This window comes from Cetorhinus maximus, chromosome 10 (genome assembly GCF_964194155.1).
Source record: "Cetorhinus maximus chromosome 10, sCetMax3.hap1.1, whole genome shotgun sequence".
NCBI lineage: Eukaryota > Metazoa > Chordata > Chondrichthyes > Lamniformes > Cetorhinidae > Cetorhinus > Cetorhinus maximus.
In genome coordinates, this window is record NC_135888.1 from 105,878,697 (window position 1) to 105,895,842 (window position 17,146).

Consider the following 17,146-nt stretch of genomic DNA (forward strand, 5'->3'; position numbering starts at 1 on the left):
TCTTGACATGTTTTTTCACATTTCTATTTTGAATAACAATAAGAGCTTTCACAGTTTCTTTGAACTTTGAAGGCAACCTTTTGTGCCAGTTACTTGGTTTCAACAACTGCCCTTGTGCCCAGGCCTGCAAATTTGCATATGTTCTCTTTCATCCAAAACACTGGGCTGTTCTGTACAGTATTGAAATTCTACTCAGCTTCTCAATAGCTAGGTCTATAGCCTTGGGCTTCCAGGCCTTTCCCATGCATGCAAAATACCTGCTGTTGATTCTGTGCCAAATTAAATTGTCAAGAGACACCTCGTTGAAGAACTTGGTGAAACAGCCAGTACACAAGGATGATAGATTCAAGTAGGAAAAGCTCTCAGTGATCAGACTTCCAGATCTCAATTTAGCATCTTTTGCTCCATCTAACTGGAAAGAGCTTCAAGGCAGGCTCAAATTCCAATTGTGGCCAAATCTGGCAGCCTCAAGATACCCGGGCCAGCCGCCGCACTCTTACCCGCTGTCACCCAACCCGCCATCTATTGCCATGGAAACTAGCCGGAGGGACAAAGCCTGAAGAAAGGGAGGCAAAGGGAGCCTGCTTTAAATCTCAAAATGGCCCGGGGCCCAGGAGTTGGTTCCAGTGAACTGAGGGTTTGAAATAGAGAATTCAAGCCTGAAGAAGAATCCATTGGCCTGCACTTCACAGGGGAAAGAGGAGGGGGATGGGGCAGATGTGAGGGGTACCTATTTCGAAATAACTGTCACCAACCTACTTGCGCTCCAGCCAGGTCTGAAGCTTAAGGGAGCAGCGCTCCACAACAACCAGACCCAAACAGAAACCCACGAGGTGAAAATGAAATCTGGTGCATCCTACTACTCAACCGATGATTGTTGTTGTTCAAAACATCAGCAATCTTTGGTCGATTAGCCTGTCAAATTGGGATTGGCTGCTTTGTACACTGGCCATCCAGATTGACAGGTTACTTGGCCAACAGGCCCGAGCACCCTAGAGGCATGGGCTCCAGTAATTAGGACCATCTGCACGCCTGCTCTCCTGGGCCCTGTCATAGCCCTCTAGGTTATAGCACTTCCAAGTATATATCCAAGTATTTTTAATGCAATGAATGTTCCTGTCTCTGCCACCCTTTCAGGCAGTGAGTGTGAGACCATCACCACCATCCAACTCCACTCTTAATTCTTCTGCCAATTACTTTAAATCTGTGCCCCTGGGCTACTGGCCTCTCTGCTAAGAAAAATACACCCTTCCTCTATCCAGGCCCCTCATAATTTTGTACACCTCAATTAGATCTCCCCTCTCAGCTTCCTACCTTCCAAAGAAAACAACCTTAGCCTATCAAAGTCTTTGGTTGTTGCCAAAATTTTCCATTCCTAGCAACATCCTTCCTTGTAAATCTCCTCTGTACCCTCTCTAGTGTGATAATATCCTTCTTGTAACGTGGTAACCAGGACTGTACACAGTTCACTACCTCCAGCCACCTTATATGTTGGTGTGCTGCTGACTTCATTTTTTTCTGTATCAGGATTCATGCACTTTGGGCCCTGGTTATTCTGCTGGATGCAACTTTGCATCAGCTTCTCTTTTGTGCGATGCGATGCTAACAGCTGCCCAAGGCTTCCGAGTTTACAGAATACATCCGTATCAGTCTTCAGATACATGAAACTTACAGACTTAAATTCTGCTCACAAAGCGTTAGTGAAAAGTAATACGAGGCAGAAGCTTTAAAATAACTTCTATTAAATCTATTCATGCCCGTGATAAAGGCTTCTTGTGTTCCATTTTATTTAAACTTGTAGCTTGCTTGAAAAGAAAATCACTTATTTAGCAAAGCACATGAAACACAAGAATATATTTATTTAACCAGCCTTTTTTCTTTCATATTAATAGATCATTTGGAGTTCCTAAAATATGAATGTCTATTAATGTGACTGCCAAACTTTTGTTATGCATTTTTGGTTTGGTTGTGAGGAGACATATGATGCACAGCAAGTGACCCCAACCTTCTCCAATGCTCCCATCCTCCTCCACTTTCCAACTGAAGACTTTAATGTTTTGCCATTAGACTATTTATTAGGTGCAGAATACGGAGGTAAAGCCAAGTTGCACCTTCATTCCTGGTATAAAACATGGAGATTTGTCTCAAGTGCAAAAAAAAAATTTCTGTCATGCAGCTCCAGTTCTTTAGGACCAACATCCTGGATAGATCTTTCCACAATGTTGGAGAGGATATGCACTGCCATGGAATAGTCCAGCTTCATTCAGTCTAGCGATCTCTGCTACTTTGGACAGCACAGAGTCCAGGAACAAGAAATAACTGATATCGCCCTATGCGACATCAATAATTTGTGCCAAATTAGAAACATTCTCACATATGCCACATGAAAACGGAATTAAGACTTTACTGAACTCAATTCACTCATGAAGTTCACAGCTAGCAGAGACAGGAGACTTTGTAAAATCCAATTTTATTTAAAGGTACAAACAATTCATGCAGTGTTACATAATGACATAATAAAATAGGAGTAGGCCATTCGGCCCCTCATGCCTGCCCCACCATTCAATAAGATCATGGCTGATCTGCCCAGGCCTCAACTCCTCTTTCATGCCAGCTCCTCATAGCCCTTAACTCCTCAATATTTCAAAAATTTATCTGCCTCCTCTTTAAATAGTTTCAGTGATCTAGCCTCTGTAACTCTCTGGGGTAGAGAATTCCAAACATTCGGGACCCTCGGAGAAGAAATTCCTTTGCATCTCAGTTTTAAATGAGTGTCCCCTTATTATGTAACTACGTCCCCTGGTTTGAGATTCCCCCACTAGTGGGAACATCTTCTCAACATCTACCCTGTCAAGCCCCCTCAGAATCTTGCACATTTCAATAAGATCACCCCTCTTTCTTCTAAACTCTGATAAATAAAGGCCTATCCTGTTTATCCATTCATGATAAGTCAACCCCTTCATCCTAGTGAATCTCTTTTGAACTGCCTCCAATGCCAGTATATCCTTTCTTAAATACAGGGACCAAAACTGCACACAGTACTCCAGGTGCAGCCTCACCAACACCCTGTACAGTTGTAACAAGTCTTCCTTATTTTTTAAACTAAAACCCCCAAGCAATACAGGCCAAAATTCCATTTGCCTTCTTAATTACTTGCTGCACCTGCACGTTAACTTTGTGTGTTTCATGCACAAGAACATCCAGATCCCTCCGTGCTGCACTTTTTTGGAGTCGCTCTCTATTTAAATAATAATGTATTTTGGTTCTTCCTACCAAAGTGCATGATCATTCACTTTCCTACATTAAACTCCATCTGCCAGGTTTTTGCCCACTCGCTCAACCTACCATATCACCTTGCAGATTCCTTATGTCCTCATCACAACATGCCTTCCCACCTATTTTTGTATTGTCAGCAAATGTGAATACATGACACTCTGCTCCCTCCTCCAAGTCATTAATATAGATAGTAAATAATTGAGGCCCTAGAACTGATTCTTGTGGCACTTCACTAGTTACATCTTTCCAACCTGAAAAAGACCCATTAATCCCGACTCTGTCTTGTGTGCGTTAACCAATCCTCAATCCATGCTAATACATTACCCCCAATACCGTGAGCTCCTATCTTGTGCAATAACCTTTTACGTGGCACCTTTTTGAATGCCTTCGAGAAATCCAAATACACTACATCTGCCAGTTCCCCTTTATCAACTCTGCTTGTTATATCCTCAAAAGAGCTCTAGCAAATTTGTCAAACATGATTTTCCTTTCACAAAACCATGTTGACTCTGTTCGATTGCATTAAGCTTTTCTAAATGTCCTGCTATATCTTCCTTAATAATGGACTCTAGCATTTTCCCCAACGACAGATGTTAGGCTGACTGGCCTATAGTTTCCTGCTTTTTGTCTTCCTCCCTTCTTGAACAGGGGCATCACATTAGTGGTTTTCCAATCGCCTGGGACCCTCCCAGAATCCAGTGAGTTCTGGAATATCTCAAACAATGCCTCCACTATCTCTGCAGCCACTTCCTTTAAAACCTTGGATGCAAGCCATCAGGCCCTGGTAAATTGCCTGCCTTTAGTCCCATTAGTTTGTCAAATACTTTGTCCCTTGTGATAGAGACAGTTACAAGATCTTTCCTCCCATTAGCTCCTTGCTTATCTGATATCTTTGGGATGTTTGCAGTGTCCTCCACCGTGAAGACCGATGTAAAATATTGGTTTAAATTATCTGCAATTTCCCTGTTCCCCGTTATCAATTCTCCAGTCGCATTCCCCAAGGGTCCCACACTCACTTTAGCTACTCTCTTTTTATATGCCCACAGAAGCTCTTGCTGTTTGTTTTTATATTTCTTACCAATTTACATTCATAATAAATTTTCTCCCTCTTTATTAGTTTCTTCGTCATCCGCTGCCATTTCCTAAAAAATTCCCAATCCTCTAGTTTTCGCCACTTTGTATGCCTTAGTTTTTATGGATACTCGCCTTGGTGATCAAGGTGGTCTTTGTTAACCACAGGTGGTTCATCCTTCTCACTAAGTCCTCCTTTTTGACCGGGATAAATTTTTGCTGAGCATTATAAATTATCTGCTTAAATGTCTGCCACTGCTCATCCACTGACCTTCCCTTAGTCTATTTTCCTAGCCCGCTTTAGACAACTCTTTCTTCATGCCTCTGTAATTGCCCTTATTTAATTGAGGACACTGGTTTGAGACCAGAGTTGCTCGCCCTCAAACTGAATTTAAAATTCTATCATGTTGTGATCGCTATTCCCCTAGAGGATCCTTAACTATGATATCTCTTATTAATCCAAGCTCATTACGCATTACTAGATCTAAAATAGCCTGTTCCAGGTAGGTTCTGCAATGTATTGCTCTAAGAAACAATCCCTGATGCACTCTACGAATCAGTCTTCCATGTTACCCCTGTCAATCTGATTTGTCCAGTCAATATGCAGATTGAAATCACCCATGACAATTGTAGCACCTTTCTTACATGATTCCATTATTTCCTGATTTATACTTTGTCCTAAAGTGAGGAAATTCTTCAGGGGCCTATAGACGACTAACACCCATGACTTCTTCCCCTTGCTCTTCCTCAATTCCATCCAAACGGATTCCACAACACGATCTATTGCACCTATATCACTACTCACCACCGCACCGAGACCTCCCTATATTAACAAAACTACCCCACCTCCTTTTCGCCTATATTTCCGAACGTCAAACACCCTTTAATACTGAGTTCCCAGTCTTAGTCATCCTGCAACCATGTCTCTGTAATAGCTATCAAGTCATATTCATTTATTTCTAATTGTGCCATCAATTCATCTATCTTGTTACAAATGATGTGTGAACTCAGATAAAGAGCCTTGGGGCAGGATATTGAGGTCGGCGGGGGTGGGGGGCTCGACGACACATAAAATAACGTGGGATGATGTCAGGCAGAACTCCCAACGTCACCCCGCGTCATTTCAATTTTAAAGGTCGGCGGGGGCACAGCCGAATCAGCTGTGCGCCCGTCGACCTGTCAATGGCCAATTGAGGCCATTTAAAAACTAATTCAACTAGCCAGTTAATGGGCCTGCCCTTCCAACCTTAAGGTTGGTGGGCAGGCTGGGAGCCCTGGTGGGCTTCAGAAAAGGCATGAAACCTCATCCACGGGCGGGATGATGTTTCCTGTAGGTTTTGAAAGATTTAATAAAAGTTTGAAATAAAGTGATGGACATGTCCCAACTCATGTGACAGTGTCACATGAGGGGACATGTCAGGGAAATTTTATTTTTGTGCATTGACCATTTTTGATTTTGGCGCCGATCTCCCTGAGGCAGCACTTAGCCTCAGGGAGATGAGTGCGCTCTTTCACACGCATGCACTAAAGAGCGCACTCCTGGCTTAGGGAATCCCCCTCGCCCACACAGGGAGAGTATAGCACTTCCTGGCAGATGTCACACTGGGTGGGCCTTAATTCGCCCGCCCACGTAAAATGGCAGTGCTCCCCCATCGGAGGCATGCCTCCACGCACCCGCTCCTGAACTTCCCCCTCAACTGGGGGGGGGGGGGGGTTCCCTTAACTTTTATTATATTACTCATTCTGATTCTATTTTCTGCTGCACCCTTCCACTTATTTTTCTGCCCTTGCCTGTCACACTTTGATTATCGTTCACCCCTTCAATACCCTGCACCCCTGATCTCGTTTCTTATTGATTTTTTTAAACTTCCCTTCAATTGAACCCTCCCCCCGCCCCAACTAATTGGGTTGTAGATAGGACTTTAAAAACTTAGTTATATGATTTGCCAGGACACTGGTCCCAGCATGGTTCAAATGAAGCCCGTCCCAACGGAACAGCTCTCTCCTTCCCCAGTACTGATGCCAATGCCCCATGAATCAGAACCCATTTCTCCCAGACCAATCTTTGAGCCACGCATTTACCTCTCTAATCTTATTTACCCTAAGCCAATTTGCATGTGGATCAGGCAATAATCCAGAGATTACCACCTTTGTGTTTCTGCTTTTTAATTTAGCCCCGAGCTGCTTGTAGACTCTCAGCAGAACCCCTTTCCTAGTCCTATCTACGTCGTTGGTACCTATGTGGACCACGACAACAGGATCCTTCCCCTCCCACTCCAAGTTCTTCTCCAGCCCAGAAGAGGTGTCCTTAGGCTCGGCAACAGAGCCTTCAGACTCTCTGTCTTCGCTGCAGAGAACAGTATCTATTCCCCTAACTATGCTATTCCCTATTACTACTACATTTCTCTTCACACCCCCCCCCACAGTGCAATGGTGCTGTGGTCAGTTTTCTCATCTTCCCTGCAGTCTGTGCCCTCATCCGCACCGGAAGCAAGAACTTCGTACCCATGACGGTCCACCAACGAACACAACCTTCTGATGCCTTGTCCATTCTTCACACAAACTAAAAAATTAGCTCACTTCAATTACTTTGGCACCATTAGAGCCAAGCACAATCTTCTTTTTGCCAGATATTTGCATTCTCTTGTGTTCCAACACAAATCAAGAGCAGCCACCCAAGTGGATTTGTCCCTTCCCATTACAGGAACACTGATGTAGTGCCAGTTGAGATTAGTAACAGGCCAAGGATCAAGGGGCACTACTAATCCGTTTGGGTTTCCCAGTGGCCCATGAGCCAATGAGGAGATTTTCATCCCATTGGTCCGTGCTAATTTTAAATCCAGATGCTAGAGGTGGAAAAACCGAGCTCTATGGCACCAAGCTCCTCAGCCACAAATGACTTGTGGGGTAAAATTCTCCTATCAATTTTGACACGAGAAGTCACAAGTAAGAATGCCTGTTTTCAGACTTACTTTTTCACTAGGAAGAATTTCAGCCCCACATCCTTTCAAGGCAAGCCTTTCCTCATTTTATTCCAGTTATTATTGAATGATTCACTGATAAAATTTTTCAGAGAGACTTTTGACACTGATTAAACCCAGGTAATCACAAACTCCTAGCTTTTGACATGGGTTTTATACAGAGGGAAAGAAAGCAAATGGTTTTTTTTTGAGAACACTTTTGCCAAGTCACAGTAACTATTTTTATATTACAAAATACTGCACCTGGTTAAAATTCTTAAATGAGAATTCTTTAAAAAGCGCGTCTCTGTCTTCAACTTCTTCCCACCCGGCTGCTTTTAATTCTGGTAGAAGCTGTTCCCTTTCCTCTGGGGTTAACCACTGGGTCTGTGACGTCTAAAAGATCAAGCACAAGGCATTAATCAACCCCACCTGATTTCAAGAAGTTCAGCAATATAGACATTTATAAAAAAAATGGACAATATTATAAACAAATATGTTTAGTAACGTAAACCATCAAGGATTGTGTAATTAGAGGAACAGACATAAAATGATATTTCACTTGAACCTTAATGCCATGTTCTCTTCTGCTGTGTGACAAGGCACGCATTGAGAAGGAACTAGAAGTCTCGCACTACACCAATACCACAACAGTTAACTGAATATTCACAGATACAAAGTATCTGGTGGGGCGGGGGGGGGGTAAAGAATTGAAAATCCATTCACGCTAGCGTTGTAGAACTCACTTTAAAACATTCATATTCTGTTTCTCTTCACAAAAAGTAGATATAATGATATACTTCCTCAGTTTCTACAACACAGTAACCAGCCAGGAATCACAACAGCTCACTCACTGCCTGTTTTATGACCCTAAAAATGTTAATTGTGTTAACGGCCCAAGGTATAGCCAGAAAAGCACTTGCACAGCCCCCTACATGCCCCAACTTTTCCTGAAGCCCCAAGGCATTCTGTTAATAAGTAATCTCTAAGCAAATGTGGGGGAAACAGAAAAGGCAGAGTTTTCTTCACGCCAGCCAACAAAATCTGGCATTACAGGATCCACCCCTCGAAAACAGCAGGAAGACAGAACTCATCTTTGAGTAGTGCCAATCCACAGTTGCCAAAAAGAATGATGGAGCGAACTGACAACCTATATAAAAATGTTTAAGCCAGTCAACTATGTTGCCAACATAATTATGCCTAATCCTACTTTGGAACATACTTTTATCAAAATCATAACCCTGCCAAACGGTAACTCTGCCTAAGTACAATGGCCTTTGTAGCTGTACAGAACTTTCTGTGTATGTCCTCCATGTTCCATGTAACCTTTAAAATAAGCACCTTTAACGTTGAGGTGCTTTGGGATGCTCCTCAGAGGTATAATCAAGTGGATGTCAAGCCAAAGGAGGAGAGGTGTCCAAAGGTTCAGTCAACCAAAGAGGAGGAGAGGCTTAGAGTGGACGCCAAAGCTTACACATAGACAGCTGAAGATACAGCTGTCAAAGTGAGGAAGAGAAGCCAGACTCAGGAGGTAGTGCTCACTCTATAACAATAAGTTATGGTTATATGCATGTTTAACATTTATGAAATGCCTCAAGGGCTTCACAGGAGCATTATAAAACAAAGTATGACATTGAGTGGTTACTGTTCTATTAAATCAGATGACCAAAAGCTTGGATAAAACAGGAGGTTTTGAGCTGTGTCTTGAAGGGGGGAAAGTGAGCTAGAGAGACGGAGGGCTATAGGGAGGGCTTTCCAGAGCTTGGGGCCTAGGTAATTAAAGGCATGACCCACCGACAGTGAAGCAATTATAATTGGCCATACACAAGAGGTCAGAATTAGAGGAGTGCGGATATCTGACGATTACGGGGCTGGAGGAGATTAGATACAGGAAGGGGTGAGGTCATGGAGGGATTTGAAAATAAGGATGACAGTTTTAAAATCAAGACATTGCTTGACCAGAAGTCAATGCAGCACAGGGATGATAATGGAACTCGAAGGTGCACAGATGCGTGGCCATGCAGCAGTCAGGAGCTTACTGCGCAGGGGGCAAATAGTTAGTGGACACATCTTAAAGCAACTGTTTCTCCTGATCACGCAGCAATCTTAAAGGATCCACAGGGTGCAACAAGGCAGGCCACACGCAGCAAAGAGAAATAAAAGTGAATATTGCTCTGAAGAATGGGGACTTCTGAGGAATCATGTGGCTGGGAGTGGTTAGAGAGAGAGGAGAGGCACAGCCATGAAGGGATTTAAACATGAGGATTGTAATTTTAAATTGGAGGCATGGGAGAATTTGGAGAAAATGCAGGTCAGTAAGGACTGGTATGATGGCTGAACCACATTTGGTTTGCTTTAAGATACGGGCAGCAGGATGTTGGCTACACAGATGTTCACAGGGATGGAGGATGGAAGCCTAGCCCAAAGATCATCAGAATAGTCAATTTGAGGTTGGAAAGATATGGTTGAAGTTTTAGCTGCAGATGGGTTAAAGTAGGGGTGGAGGAAGGTGAAAGTAGGCCACCAATAGGATGCAAAGGCTATGGGATCAGAGGCATTGGTGAGGGATTGAGAGATCAATTGTTTCAAGAGCTGAAGAAAGGTCAAGACAGTCGAGGAAGTTCACACAATTAGTTATAATGGGTGCCAATGATCTTTTTGATTACGGCCATTTAAGTGGTGCAACGCGAGCAAAATCCTCATTGGGGATATTTAAACAAGGAGTTGCAGGAAAGAGGGGCACGAGTTTGGGAACTGACAACTTGTTCAACAGTTTGAGAGAAGAAGGGGTTGGAGATGCAGTTGGTAATGTGTAAGGATAGCGGGGTCAACTTCTGTTTCTTTTTAAAAAAGGAGGGTAATGAGAGCACCCAGTGCGCCTTAGAAGGGACAGTTTACAAAAATAGCATACATTCAGCTATTTTGCATTCTACTAAAAGTACGTGAATTCATGTATAACTCTAACAGTAAATAAAGTTATGAATTTTTTTTGCACATGTCATGACAGGTTTGACAGCATGTAAAATGCTCCAGCAGCAAGTCTTTATTCTGCCGTAGTATCTTAAAATCACCACAAGATGGCAAATCATCACGACATCACAACTAGAAGTCAACTAAAACTTCTAAACCTACACCTGCCTTGAAGTAACAACTTTGTACTTTTCAAATTGTCAAATGAAGTCAAAATTTGAGACTTTTATTTGAAAAGAAAGCAGTACATCACAGAAAATCTAATACAGTGCAAATTTTTCACAAATATGTCCATTATTGAAGTCACTTTTAAGGTTCAATACGATGTAGTCTTGGTTAATTAAGTGGGCCCACGAAAGTTAATACAGACAAGTGTAAAATGTTCACCTCTCCGAGAATAGTTGTTGTGCCCTACTACAACTCCAAATGCATGTAGTTAACATGAAGGTGATCCAGCATTGTGGATTTGAGATAGTCAGGACCTGGCTGAAACTACACGCAAAAAAAAACACCTTAACAACAATGAGAGAGAATAAGGCCAATACAAAAATCAGTCAGGAATGAAAAAGATGGTATTTTAATTAATTGAGTGGGAGCTGAAGCATTATTCCAGTGTTTCAGAATAAACAAATTTAGATCATGCACCTGATCAGGTTTACTCTCTTTGAAATGAACAGAAAAACTGCACATTTAGCGTACACTGTTCTTATTGTGCTAGCGTTTTTCAGGTTTAGTAATTTTACTGGTATATTACTTCTGCAGTCTATAGGTCACTCAGCTGTACTTTCCTTTGTACAGAACTGTAATTAATTTACTCTACTTGATTTAGTTTTCATTTAATGATACAGCACTTTGTCAATTATCAATCTTCCATGCTTAATATATAACTTCAGAGTAACAGGCTCCGTCATTAATACTGTTCTGACAATAAAAGCTATCAAAATTTTTTAAAAATTAATGTTACTGTTTATCCAAGCATTCTCATGTGGAAATAAATCTAAAAGCACAAGTTTCACTTCATAGTTTTAAGCTCATGGGCAGAATTTTTCCCTCGTCGGGCTGGTGGTCCCGGGAGTGGTCGCGAAGCCGATCGGGATCGGGATCAGGATCGGGCGCCGACTGCGATTTCACACTGGCTGGCCAATTAACGGTGGAAAGGGTGAAACGTGCGCTGCAGCGCTGCCGGGGTGGGGGTGGGAGGAGCACGAGCGCTGAAGTTCGCGCATGCACGTGGGTGCGTGCAGTAAAAGCTCCCTGAAGCACAGAGCTGCCACAGAGAGCTAAAGATTTTTAAACAATAAAAGTAGATATTTAAAAATGATGAAAACATGTCACCTCATGTGACTTTGTCACATGAGCAGGGACATGTTAAATAGGAGTGTTAGAAGTTTTTTTTTTAAATCACTGGTTGAAACCTCATCCCACTCGTGGATGAAGTTTCGCCAAAAATGCAAAGGCTGCTTGGCCTTTTCGCCCGCCCACCAACCAACCAAACGGTTGGACGAGCAGCGAAAAATTCAAATCAATTAATTGATTAAGGGCCTTAGTAAGCCACTTAATTGTCAGCAGGCATACTGCCAACTCCCAGCTGTGGCTCAGTTCATAGCACCCTCGCCTTTGAATCAGAGGGTTGTGGGTTCGTGTCCCACTCCCGGAAAAACCAAGAACTGTGATTGTACTCGAAAGAAGTTGCAATCTGTGACTGTTGATAACTCAAAAGAGTTTCCCACACATGCCTGCCAACCGAAATGACACGTGAATGCACGATGATGTCGGGGCGCTCGCCCGACATCATCGCTTTTCTCAGCCGTGCTGGTTCAGCTCAGAACATCCCAATTAAAAATGGGACCATTGACAAAAATTGTCCCCAGTGAATTCCACCATGGGGAGGTATTGTCACTGGACTAATATTCCAGAGACCCAGAGTTCAAATCCCACCGTGGCAGATGGTGAAATTTGAATTCAATAAAAATCTGGAACCAAAAGTCTTATGATGACCACGAAACCATTGCCAATTGTCGTAAAAACCCATCAGCGCTAATGTCCTTTAGGGAATGGAATCTGCTATCTTTACCTGGTCTAGCTCTGCATGTGACTCCAGAACCACAGCAATGTGGTTGACTCTTAAATGCCCTCTGAACAAGGGCAATTAGGGATGGGCAATAAATGCTGGCCTAGCCAGTGACACCCACATCCCATGGTTGAATAGAAGAAAATTATAACCATTGCTAAATACAAAAATAACTTAACCATGAAGAAGAACACCATCTTCACGAGAAGATAGTTGCGAGTGAAAAAAACTTTTCCTAAAGACAAAAGCAACGATGCAAAACACACTGAACAAATCATGATATCATAGATTTTATTATACATGATTCTTCTCCTCCTCAGACTAAACCGGACAACACTTTTACCTGAAACACAACAGGTTAGGGCTCTATTAATGTCTCCGTGGATAATGAGCCAATGGATATGTGCATAGAGACAGCCACATGGACCACGAAAGATTCAGTTTTGAGTCCCGGTATGTACCACAGAGGTGGTGCCCATCAACCTCAAATGGAGAAATAAAAAGATCAAAGGTCCACCTTTGTAATGTCAGAGTAAGGCCAACAGGTGTTTCTCCACAAGTAAACCATTCACACATTAGGCACACAGATGGGATTGTTACAAATCTTGAGAATTCCTTTAATTTATATACAATAAGTACGTGGCGATATTCACTATTCAGATATACGGTTTATTAAGCTACGTTTTATAAGCATTGGATTTGTAACAATCCATTTCCTTGAAGAAATATAAAATACAACACTGACATTGTTCAGCAACAGAACTTGTATTTATATAGGGCTTTAATATGACAACCACCTTTACAAGAACATTATAAAAGAAACTGTGGCACCAAGCCACAGAGATATAAGGCCAGACTACCAAAAGTTTAGTCAAAGAGGTAGGTTTTAACGAGTGCCTTAAATGAAGAAAATGAGGTAGTGAGGCAGAGAGCTGAAGGGAGGGTATTCCAGAGTTTGGGGCCTAGGCGAGTGAAGACACAGCCACCAATGGCAGAGGAGCTAAAATCAGAGAAACCGAAGAGGCCAGAATTAGAGGGGTGCAGGTATCCCGGGGGGTAACGGAGCTGGAGGAGATTTAGGTTGGAGTGAGGCCATGGAGGGATTTCAAAACAAGGATGAAAATTTTAAAATCAATACATTGTTTGACTGGTAGCCAATCCTGGTCAGCGAGCACAGGGATGATAGGGGAACAGGGACTTGGCGAGAGTCAAGAAACAGGCAGCAGAGTTTTAGATAACCTCAAGTTTACAGAGGGTAGAATGTGGGAGACCAGCCAGGAGTGCGTTGGAATAGTCAAAGGGTACAGAAGGTATGAATGAGGGTTTCAGCAGCAGGTAAGCTGAGACAGGGATGAAGTTGAACAATGTTAGAGGCTGAAATAGATGACCTTAGTGATGGCACACTAAGAGTCAGACGGTCATCTTGATGTCAAACATGACACGAAGGTTGCAGGCAGACTGCCGCTAGGTTAGAGTTGGTAGCTAGGAAATAGCGGTTGGAGCAGGGACTAAAAACTATGGCTTCAGTCTTCCAAGTATTCAATTGAGGAAATTTCTGCTCATCCAATATCTAACACTTACAAATTCTTAACTGCCCCACAATACAGCCCCAGGTCAAAATCATTTACGAAAAGATAAAGCATTCTTTAACTCCAAATAAATTTAGGAGAAAAATGGCAACTGTTTATAAACAAAGTCAAAAATGAAGTGTGTTGTGAATCAGCATCGAAAAGAGAAGAAAATCTTCAAAAAGTGATGACAGCATTATACTCAGTTAACCTTAGCCTCTCTGAAAAATTTATTTCTCCTTCACTGAATAAGTCTATTGTATCAAAGGTATGTTATATTTAGTAGGTTAGCTAAACTTCAAATTTGGCTAATGTAGTTTTTAATTGATTACATTTATGATTAACACAAAAATTATAAATTTATCCCGACTCAAAGCCTATTCCAAAATGGACTCAAACATTTAAAAATGCACAAAATTGTGCATGATACCATCATAATGCAATCGTTAGCTGAGGTAAATGTTTAAACGATCATGATGGGCTTGTTCTCTTAGTCCCAATAACTGATGCACAAAATACCCAGCTATTTAGAGGCTAAAGGTATGCTCATGAGATATGCATCAGCAACCCTCCCTACAAATTCTTGGCTACTATCAGGCCGCTTTTGTAGAGTACCACAGGTGGTATATTTTAATGAGTGAAGCAGAGAATGACAAATATAAGCCTATTTAAATCACAGTCACCCTCCTGCAACATTTTAATAATTCTCTTTTTTGCCAATTTTTCCTTCCCCACTTCCTGAGAACCGTTCAACAGGTGTTAGATACCCTCTTGCAATTCACCCCAAAGCCCATTCTTCATGTGAACATAAACAATGAGGACTGGCAGGCTATCTTGTTGCCTAGGAGAGCACCTGCAAGTCTTAACTCAATAGCAATACACATGCACTTCCAGCAGAGGATGTAATCAATAGAAAGAAGTCTAGCCAGTTTTCTATACCCTAGCCCAGGGTTGCAGTTATCAGTACTTTATTGCAAGCTGAGAATCAAACCTGGGTTCATTCGGGTCTTTGTGACTTTGCTGTTCATTGCCTTGATTAGCTGAGTCACTGAAAGAGGCCGCTTTCCAGCCACTTTAAAATATCTAAAATGTTTTTGTTTTGTCCTTCCTATTGATACAAAATGCAATAAAAATAAAGCATTTTGTCTATAATGATGACTTATTGGATTATTCAAATGTGGATGTACAAAGGAATCTGGGTGTCCTTGTGCACCAGTCAATAAAAGTAAACAGGTGCAACAAGCAATTAGGAAGGCAAATGGCATGTTGGCCTTCATTGCAAGAGGATTTGAGTTCAGAAGTAGGGATGTCTTACTGCAATTATACAAAGCCATAGTGAGACCACACCTGGAGTATTGCGTGCAGTTTTGGTCTCCCGACCCAAGAAATGTTATACTTGCCATAGAGGGAGTGCAGCGAAGGTTCACTAGGCTGATACCGGGGATGGCAGGACTGTCGTACAAGGAGAGATTAGTTCGACTGGGCCTGTATTCACTAGAGTTTAGAAGAATGCTAGGGGATCTGATTGAAACATATAAAATCCTAACAGGGCTAGACAGGCTAGATGCAGGGAGGATGATTCCCCTGGTTGGGGAATCTAGAACCAAGGGCCACAGTCTCAGGGTACGGGGCAGGCCATTTAGGACTAAGATAAAGAAACATTTCTTCACTTAGGAGGGTGGTCAACCTGTGGAATTCTCTACCACAGAAGGCTGTGGAGGCTGGGTCACTGAGTATGTTCAAGAAAGACGTTGATAATTTTTTGGATATTAGGGGCATCAATGGGGTATGGAGAAAAAGCAGGAATATGGCATTGAGATAGAGGATCAGTCATAATCATATTGAATGGCGGAGCAGGCTTGAAGGGCCGAATGGCCTACTCCTGCTCCTAGTTTCAATGTTTCTATGTTTCGTTCCTCGAACTTGACACAAGGGTAAAATTGGACAGGCAAGTCCCCACCACTGAATAGAATAAAACACCCTATTAATATACAATTGACAAAATAGTGGCCAATATGTCATGTCATTGCTATCACAGCCCTCGGAGAGGGACTGATCTTGGATAATCAAAGTGGCCAAGCCACTCCATTACAAGCATGCTGTTGGTTTGTTTATCACCTGTACTTGTATGTCCAAATGCCATTTTGAATCTTACAAATGTTTGAACATCTAAATTACATTATGAGGAACACTGTTTCGATGTTCTGTGGTCTGGGATATCTTCAAAGGAATTTGATGCTACATCTTTGAGGGGTACAACACAAAAAACAGTATACTGTCTGGAGCCATCAGGGTACTCAGCAAAATCAATAGATTTTGTGGCAGTGGAAGCCAATTAAGAAAGAACAACTGTATTGCAAGAGTCCATTTCATATTGCAGGTTAGTCAAAGAAAAAGGTCTCAATCGTTTGACAAATATACCATTTTGTATAGAGTACTATCCATTTACCTGTTTAGTAAATTTGTCTAGTGGGTTTACAGCAAGAGCTACATTAAGTGCACATTCTGGTATCTCAATTTGCCTAATATCTAGGTAAATTGTATAGAGTCACAATGTGATTTGAAGGGAATGCAAGGCCCACTTACAGGAGTGGCCGAATTGAAGTGAACCAAAGGAAACATTCAGCATTAAAAGCCCAAAACATAACCCAAGGTTATTTAAAAGATACAAAATTCTGCATTCTCATTGAAAATTCAAAACTAATTTCAAAACCAAATATAGGACAATATCACATGTTAACACTTCAATATATGACAAACCTAATCACTTGTTAACTACAATCTTAAACTCTTTTGTGAAGCAATTTGCTGCATTCAGACCTTATAGTGGCAAAAGTACTAGACTCCCACCCTGAAGTCTCAACCAATTTCAAGTAATAGCAACATACAGGCTTACTCCAATGAATGAATTAAGAGTTCCGGATAAGAAGGGGAAACCTAGCTGGGTCGCAAAAGGAAGGAAGGCAGTGAAGTCAAACAGCCCTTTTGTACTATCCAATTTCATTTTCTGGTAAGATAAACACGCAAATCAGCCATGACTATGTTCTTGAGCTCCATGTTGCTGCACTGCTAATCAAGAAGAGTAGTGTACAAGACAAGGCATAGAATTAGATTACAAAAATGTAATTATATTACAAAGATCTAAAAAAATTACATTATAAATATAAAATTTAACCAGTATTTTAATTTTTGAATCAAAATAAATGTGGCTGCAATGCTACCATAACATT

The 17,146-nt window shown here is 41.8% G+C and overlaps 1 protein-coding gene across 4 annotated transcripts in view; it reads right to left on the bottom strand.

Annotated features, from left to right (window-relative positions):
• LOC144685913 (pterin-4-alpha-carbinolamine dehydratase 2-like) overlaps positions 1 to 17,146 on the bottom strand; it is a 62,043-nt gene that overhangs the window by 42,549 nt on the left and 2,348 nt on the right. For 3 of the 4 annotated variants that reach the window (XM_078550929.1, XM_078550931.1, XM_078550930.1), the window contains exon 2: positions 7,572 to 7,703. The exons of the other annotated variant lie outside the window; for it this stretch is intronic. In XM_078550929.1, the coding sequence (XP_078407055.1) occupies positions 7,572 to 7,703 (132 nt within the window). The remainder of the gene's footprint in view (positions 1 to 7,571; positions 7,704 to 17,146) is intronic. 4 annotated transcript variants of the gene reach the window in all.